We start from the raw sequence: 8,729 nt of genomic DNA on the forward strand, positions 1-8,729 counted from the left end.
CTGCAAATGTGGTTGGAGGTCTCTTCTCAATAGTCATGAAATGGTGCATGTTTCTGACAGCATTTCCTCTGCCCCACCTGTGCTGGCTCCTGGCTGGGGGGCTGCTTCCAGGGATGGTGGGGAGCTTGCCTCAGCCCTGAAGCCGTCAGGGTGTCTCTGCCACTGCCCTCCCTCCGGGCTGATGCGGCTGGCCATCTTTCACGCAGAGTTACGTAAGCTTGAGTCAATTGGAGCTCAGAGCAGTTCATTGTGGGCTATTTTTAAGCTGTAACACATCACAGCAGAGGGGTCACTGCACCACGGCTTGCAGGGAAGGTTGTTTAAACATCTGTTATTTAAATTTCCTATTCCTTAGAGCTCAAAAGCCACATCCTCCTGGCACTGTTGGATCTGCATTCCACATTCCAGATTAGGAGTAGATTATCACCCCTCATCCCATCAGGGGCTCCCCTAGGGCTGGAGTTCTCTCTGCACCCTGGTTGTCTTCCTTCGGGGGCCAGGGAGGGAGACTAGAGAGGAAGGGGAGACAACTGCCTCTCAGAACGGGTGCACCCTGGCCAGAAAGGCGGCAGGGAAGCAGGAAGTTAGTGCTCACAGGTCACTTGGATTCTCCTCCTCCCCGGGGAGGAGGGTCAGGAGAAGGAAACACAGAGCACTGTGGAGCAGTCTGTGGAGCCTGGAGACCAAGAGCGCCTTGGTTTAATTTAATACCCATTAATAGGGATCCCTGGGTGGCGCAGCGGTTTAGCGCCTGCCTTTGGCCCAGGGCGCGATCCTGGAGACCCGGGATCGAATCCCATGTTGGGCTCCCGGTGCATGGAGCCTGCTTCTCCCTCTGCCTGTGTCTCTGCCTGTCTCTCTCTCTCTGTGACTATCATAAAAAAAAAAAAAACATTAATAATATTAATAAATACCCCAAGAAGGTTGGATCACAACATCCTTGTAGGTCTTTTCAGAAGCCCACATTTACCTGGGTTGTGCTACTAGCCGGAATGCCCTCCCTTCACAGAGCTAAATGCCACCCAGCTGCACCCTCTGGGGCAGGAGGGCTGGTGTATGAGCTCCTGGACAGTGGGCAGAAACCTCTGGGGAAACAGGCCTTGCTTTTCACTCCGTTACCGAGTGGTTGCCTGTACTGGGAGCCCTTTAAGACTCCTTCTGTTCCTAGAGTTTTGGAGATATCCAGAGTCTTCCTGGGCACAGGGAGGGGGAGACAGGTAGACCAGAAAAGTGCAGGGCCAAGAATTTGACAGAGCTGTTTCAAGAACACTAGGTGCCAAAGATACGGGTGCATTGGAAAATCAAGTCTGGGAGACTTGGCTAGTCCCAGAACCTTCCCTCTCCCTTTGATGCACTTCCTTCCCACCACACTCAAGGCATCCTAGGTGGGAGGGCCCCACCCTGATCCATAAGGAAGAACAGTTTCTCAGAGAGCCCCGACTCCATCTCCTGAAGCCTGACCCTCTCCACAGGGGCTGGGGCCTTTCCCCAAAGCCTGCTCAGAGGGGGCCCAAGTGAGCTGTGAGAGAAGGTGATATCCGGACTGCCCTCATAGAGAAGACTCCTATGGCCCTGCCCTCAGACCGGGCTTCTTCCAGTTCTTTCTTGGCCTTTCCATCCCAAAGAGCCCTCAGCCTGGGGAATGGGCTCAGCCTCGGGGAGGGGCTCTCCAGTTTGCCATGGCAACATGTTGGCCCTCCTCACTTTCCAGAATCAGAAATAGAATTGGATGCCCTTCTTCGTGGTGAGAGACTGTTTAAAAACATGTAGGGGGGAGGGGTACAGTGGCAATGTCCCTGCCCAAACCCTGGGGGCTGGGCAGAGGGGTCTAACCTAGGAGCTTCTCTGGCTGCCCTGCTGCCCCTGCCCTTACCTGGATGAAATATAGTCGGCTTTGGCCATCCAAGAATTCTGAGTACAAAGGACTCAGCCTGGTTCGGCAGGGTGTGTAGCTGGCCCCTATTCAGTGCTGCCAGGCTGAATAGGGAGTGCACTGGCTTAGAAGTGCCAACAGGGGAAATGCCCCTTCCAGGCTTGAGCACCTGCTAAGCTATTGGGAGGAGGAGAAGGTTCAAGTGGGACATAGCTCAGGTGGGTGCTTGGGGCTATAGCACTCAGAAGGTAGGCATGTTGGCTCCCTTCCAGGAGGGTCCATGCCTGCATGTGTGATATCCAGTGGTGGTACATAGATTTCTGAAGTGCGGGTCCAGAGCCTGGTGGCCTGGCTTCAGATTCTGGCTCTACTACTCATTTAACTGAGATCTCTGTGAATTATCTCTTCTTTGTGCCTTGGTTTCCTCATTTGTAAAATAGGGATAATAGTGCCCAGCTCATCAAATTACAAGGCTGGGTAACTAGCACTCAGGACTGCCCAGCTCATAGGAAGAACCTGATCAATATTAGTCATTGTTCTTTTTTATTTTTTAAGATTTTATTAATTTTGAGAGAGAGAGCACGAGCGAGGGGGGAAAGGCAGGGAGAGAGAGAAGCAGGCTAGCAGTCTCCATTGAGCAGGGAGCCCAAAGGACGTGGGACTGGGTCCCAGAACTTTGGGATCATGACCTGAGCCAAAGGCAGACACTTAACAGACTGAGCCACACAGGGGCCACACTTCTTATAAGGGGTGTTTGCTTCCCAGGGGGGAAAAACTTTCTCCTCTCTCAGGACTGCTTTTTGGGGGCCTTCCTTCATGGGCCACACCCTTCCACTGGCTCTGCATCCTTCCTCAAGGAGACTTTAGGAGGATCTCTCAGTCAGTTTTCACAAAGCTCCCAGCCTTGAAAGGAGGATTATGCCCCACTTCTGCAGGAGGTGGAGGGCAGAGGTGGTCAGACAGGCGGGGGGTCTCAGGGTCTCCCTCCCTGCCTTCTTAATCCTCCCAGGTGTAACCTGGTTCAAACCTCCCCACCAGCTCTGGAGGTTACTACTAGCATCTCCATCGTGGAGGAAGAAATCAGTTTGCTTGAGGCCAGAGATTAATGAAGTTGACAGTGTTGAGCGAGTATGTGTGTATGCATGTGCGCATAGGCAGGCCACAGGCCCTCCAGCTCTGCCACCTTCCCAGGCCATAGTGTGTGGTGAGCAGTAGCGTCCGGGTTCTTCACTGAAGGCAGCATCTGGGGAAGGGAGAGGAAGCCCAGGGGACCTGAGCGGGGCTGAGTCAGGCTTCGCCCAGGGCCGAGGCAGGAAGGTGCAGAAGCAGCAGCACTAGCCAGCCTGGTCCCTGGTCACATCGTTTCACACCCCACGGCCAACTGTAAGCTCTATTTTTAACATTTGTGAAAACACTGCTTCCGAGGACAGGCCGACTGCTGCATTCCCCACAAACCTGTTTCCTGGCCAGAAAGACTGAGGCCTGAAAGGACACAGCCCTGGGGACTGGACAGAAGAGGCTCAGAGCTCACAGCTGGCAGGCAGGAGGAGGGCTGGCTCGGCCCCAGGTCAGAACCTCCAGGCTAGGCCTGTGGTAATGGGTGCTTCCCCAAACTGCTGCCTAGGCCTGTCTTCTATAGAAGACAGCCTTCTAGAGGGCACGTGTAGGCCTGGGCTGGTGGTCCACACCAGGACAGGTCCCACCTCTCCCTGCCTTCTGTTTGCCCTCCTAGGAACTGGAAAGGAGGAGTATCCACCGAGTCTAACAGCTTGCCTACCCTATGTCCAGTCCCGTGTCCAGCTTGTCCTCACTGTGTACACAGCTGTGCCCACTGTGTGCCCAGTCCCGCACCAACCATATCCGTACTCTGTAGCCAGCCCTGTGCTCACTGTGTCCCTCCTGTGTCCCATCTGTAATTGCCACTTGGCTGGCCCTATGTCCACTGTGACCTAGCCCTATGCCAAGTGCTCTGCACCACCCCCACCCTCCTCAACCAGCCAAGGTGAAGTCGACACAGTGTGATAGGAGCGAGAACATTCTGACTTGAGGATTCTGAGCAAAGGCCCCACCCCCACCCTTGTCGCCCCCATAGCCACCTCTGTGGGATACTGGTTCTAGGCTTGAAGGACATGTGGCTCTGGGGAGGGGGCTCTATGAGGCACAGGCAGAGGAGAACCATCTGGAGCAGAAAGACTGCCAAGGAGCTGCTGTCCCTGGAGTGGGAGCCAGGGAACGTGGGGGAGAGGAACAGGGGCCTGAGCCAGGCCCCTCACCCTCTTCTGTCTCCCAGGACCGAGTGGTAAAGGGGCTTTGATCCCCTCAAAGGGCCTTGTGTCACATAGTTGGAACTCATCCCTGGGTAGGGGCTAAAGTCTCAAGTTGCTACATGAGAAGAGAGGAGAAGGAATCAAGTCTGGCATCTGACATAGACCAGAAATCCAGGTTTCCCCAGTCTACTTTTCTCCCTTCCCCTTGGCCTTCCACTGCCGCGCCCAGCCCCTGCCACAACGGGCACCACCCTCCTCTGGCTAGCTGGCCTGGGGAGAGAGTAGTCAGTCACCTGGCCCGTAAGGGTAGAGGAAGCTGACTTCACCAGGATTCCCAGGCCTTTCTGTCTCCCAAGGTTCTCTGGGCAGGCCCCATTCCTCAGGGGGGTGGGGTCCCTGGTTTCCCATACTCTGTCACCACCACCCCCACCCAGGTCACTGGGGGCTGTGATGTGTGAGGTTGCCATGGCAATGAAGTGGGGGCAGGGCACCTAGGGTATGGAGCAGGACTATGGAAGTCACCAAGAAGGTGGGGGACCCTGATCCATCGGGCCCCCAGGGCCACCCCTCAGCCAGCAGCCAGCAGCTGGGGGGTGGCCACAGAGGGTCCCAAGGACCATGGATAAACTCGGGATCTGTATACTTCAGGCAGGGGTTGTCATTATCCACTGAGGCCATCATTGATAGGACCTGTGACCCTGCCTCCCAGGCCCATGCCCCTGAGCCCATTCACCAGCTACACCAGGATCCTGCTGAGGTTGGCTCCCAGTGTGGCTCTGAGCGGACCTCCCAAGATGCCCCAAAACTCCCCTCTACTAGCCCATTTCCAAGCTCCATCGTGGGAACCCAAACGCATCTCATCGTGGAGAACAGGACTCTGACTTTACCCGTGGACACACGCAATGACAGCACCAGTGACTCTCTCCAGCATGGATTTTGCCGCTCTCGGCTTCGGGTGCACGTTGCAGGTGAGGGCAAGGCTCCAGCTAAAGTCCTGGTAGGCTGGGGCAAAGGCCCCTGCCACCCTGACAAGATAGCCCCCTTGGGCAGCAGGAAGAGCCGGTGGCTACCTTATTTTCTTTCAGGGGAGGATGGCTTGGCTGCAACACAAGGTCCTCTTCTGACTCCAGCCCAAGTTCAGGGCCAGGGCAAGGGCCTGTGTCCTCCCGCCCAGGCTCCTCCAACTCCAACTCAGGCAAATACTCCAGCTGGGGATACTACCCCAATGCCGGCAGCAGCTGAACCTAATACCTGCAACTCTGACCACTTGACAGACACCACTGCCACAACCCATGGCCTGTCCCAAGAGCTCCTGCTCAGGAAGTGTGGCAACCAATGGTCAGTCCTCTTGGAGTCTTCCGAAGTAGTCCCATCCTGCCAGGACAAAATGGATTTTTGTTTCCAGAAGGAGCCTCCCACCCCAACGCCCACTCCAGAGGAGTCCTCTGACCATGTCCAGGAGCTCGAGGTTGCTGGAATGCAGGTGTTACCCACCCCACCTGAGAACCCAGCGGAGAAGCCCCTGGTCTGTACCTCTAGGCCAGGCAGCCCAACACCAGGCTCAGGCCCCCCGGGTACGCCCAAGTCCCAGAGGAATAGCCAGGAGAACTGTAGCTCTCAGACAGACCAGCAGCCTCTCAATGTTTGCAACAATACCTGCTCCAGTGTGCCACCATCTGCCTACCAAGTATCCTGCCACAAGCAGTCGCCAGTCCAGTCTCCCACGGAAGCTGCACAGATTTCCCCCTCCAGTGCTCCTACCTGCCAGCTCCAGGATGCCACTGAAGATCATGTGCTGGTATTCGATATGGCCACAGGCAAAACCAGGATCGGGCTACTGTGCCATGACCCCATAGGTTCACGGGCAGTGCTGGTTGGTGTCATGCCCAGCCACTCATCCATCTATGTCCCCGAAAATGTGTTGTCCACTGCACCATTAGCCATGCCCATCCTTTCCCCTGACAACAATCGCTCCAGCTTCTGGTCCACTTCGCACATGCTCTCCAGCCCTGCACCCTCCAGCCTTTCATCTGGAAGCTACCGAGAGGTGGCCTTGGTTCCCAAAGAGGGCAGGCTCAACTTGGAGTCACGGGATACCCCTAATTCTGAGACACCCATCAGAGTGTTCACTGGGCCCATTCCACTAGGAATGCCCCTCCAGCTTGGTGAGAGGCTATTGAGCCATGTTCGTGATCCTGGCTGCTCCAAACCAGATGGTATAAAAAGTGAACCTAGTCATACTGTCTGGATGCTGGATGCCTTCAGGATGCAGCACACCTCCATGATCCAGCCCAAGAAATTTCAGTGGATGAACTCAGAGCAGACCCCAGAGCTTGCTCCAGAAGCCCAAAAGCAGGAGGTGCCCAGATCTCTGCTTCAGGAGGATAGAGGCAACCACGACCAGAAAGAGGTCCTTACTGCTCACCCTGACAGCCTTCGGGGTGAAGGTGCTGGGCAGGCCTCCCTCGGTGGTCAGTCCCTACTGGCTGAGCAGCATCCTCTTGCTGGACAGCCCTCTCTGACCAGTCAGCCTCCCTCTGCTGAGCAGTGCCCCCTCACCAGGCCCACCCATCCTTCTGGACAGCCGCTCCTGGCTGAGCAGTCCCCCTCCACCAGGCAGCTCCCCCTTCCTGGTCAGCCCCCTCTCACTGGCACCCCTCTTGCCAGGCAGCTTTCTCTCACTGGGCAGCCTCCCTTTTCTCAAGAACCCCCCATTTCCAAAGGACCCATCTCAGGAGGGCCCCCCATCATCAGGGAGCCCAGCCAGGCCTCCACCATGTGCCAAGAAGGTGAGCCCTTGGGCTTGCCGGCCCATGTGGGGGTACTTCAGATGCCCCTGGCCCCTGAGGAGACCTGTGTCTACATGAGCAGAGATAAGGTCGGTGGTGGCACCACTGAAAGCTCCAGCACACATCAGCTCTCATCCTGGCAACCGGGCAGTTCCCCCAGGACCCAGGAGGAACAGTTTTCCCTGGTCACATTCTCTACATCTGGCACTGGCTGCAAAGTCTTGCCCGTGGCCATGGTGGGCACAGAGCCCCAGGGTCCCCGCTTCAAGGTGACACCCGAGAACATCATGCACTCATCAGTAGTTGCACACCTTGGCCTGCTCCGTGGGGCCTGCTATGAACTGGTGCCCACCACAGATGCTCCGCCGATGCAGTCCCCGGTGCTCTGCCGCCACTCACTCGGTCCCTACCAGGACATGGCAGCTGTGGTGATTGACACAGGCACAGGCTTCACCAAATGTGGACTGGCCAGAGAGGACCATGTCCTCAGTGTGTTGCCTTCACGTGTCCAGTTGCTACAGCACCCAGCCCAGGACGAGCCCCGGTATGCGGTGCCTGAGAACCAAGAGGGCTCCTATCCGGTGCTGAATCGGGGAGTGGTCTCTGACTGGGATGCGCTGGAGGTGCTGTGGCAGCACCTGTTTTACTGCAGGCTGGGCGTGCGCCCGGAGGAGCTGGCTGTACTTGTGGCCGATTCGCCCATCTCTCCACGCACCAACAGAGAAAAGGTGGCGGAAATACTCTTTGAGCGTTTCCATGTGCCAGCCATGCAGACAGTGCATCAGGCCCTGCTGGCACTCTACGCTTATGGGCGCACCACTGGGTTGGTGCTGGGCAGTGGCTATGGGACCTCCTATGTGGCACCTATCCTCACTGGGGATCTGGCCCCACTTGACACCTACCGGCTGGATGTGGCCGGTGTTGACCTCACTGAATACCTGGCTCAGCTACTGTTGGCAGGTGGCTACTCACCGCCCAAGGCAGGGTTGGTCAACCAGATTAAAGAGGGCTGCTGCTACGTGGCCATGAATATGACAGCTGAGATGGCCCGCACTCGGACCCAGGCCCGAGTGGACTTTGTGCTTCCAGACAAGCAAGTCATCACTCTGGGCTCTGAGCGTTTCTGCTGCCCTGAGGCCCTCTTCCAGCCCAGTCTGCTAGGCCTCAACCAGCCTGGCCTCCCACAACTAGCTCTCTTGAGCATCAGCCGGCTGGAAGCCAAGCAGCAGGAGCAGTTGCTGGCCAACGTGGTGCTGGACGGTGGCAGCACCCTGATAAATGGCTTTCCTGAGCGCCTGAGACAGGAGCTGGGCCCCCAAGCCACTGTGCTGGGCTCTCCCCATCGTGCTGTTGCTGCTTGGCTTGGAGGCTCCATCATGGCGTCCCGGGACTCCTTCCAGAGCCTGTGGCTCAGCCGCCGTGAGTACGAGGAGGAAGGCCCTTGGGCCATCTACAAGTACCATCTGTGAGCACATAAAAGTTCTGGTTCTGCTTACTTGATCACTGTGGCATGTTTTAGACACAGAGTGTCCAGACATAGAGTCAGGGATGGGGACCCTGGCACTCCCAAGGCACACCCTGCACATTGGAACTTCCATGGGTCCTAGCAATCCTATCCTTTCCAGAGGACCCCAGAACCCCTTGGCTGGCATTGGCTCTGGTCTAACCTGACCTTTCCTGCACCCCAAGGGCAACCACAGACAGTGGCTGCTGTGGGTTTTGCCCCGTTGCCCTGGCGACAAGTGCAATTACCCTTGATTGCCAGCTCGTTGCCATGGCAATTTCAAACATAATGTAATA

At 56.7% G+C, this 8,729-nt stretch overlaps 1 protein-coding gene across 1 annotated transcript; it reads left to right on the forward strand.

Moving 5' to 3' along the window:
- Positions 1 to 758: 758 nt before the first annotated feature.
- LOC129521888 (uncharacterized) lies at positions 759 to 8,398 on the forward strand. Its single transcript, XM_055343779.1, has one exon. It carries the CDS (start codon positions 4,652 to 4,654, stop codon positions 8,396 to 8,398), a length of 3,747 nt encoding a protein of 1,248 aa, XP_055199754.1. The 5' UTR covers positions 759 to 4,651.
- The last annotated feature ends 331 nt before the right edge of the window (positions 8,399 to 8,729 follow it).

Source organism: Nyctereutes procyonoides, unplaced genomic scaffold, assembly GCF_905146905.1.
Source record: "Nyctereutes procyonoides isolate TBG_1078 unplaced genomic scaffold, NYPRO_anot_genome, whole genome shotgun sequence".
In the NCBI taxonomy this organism is placed as follows: Eukaryota; Metazoa; Chordata; class Mammalia; order Carnivora; family Canidae; genus Nyctereutes; species Nyctereutes procyonoides.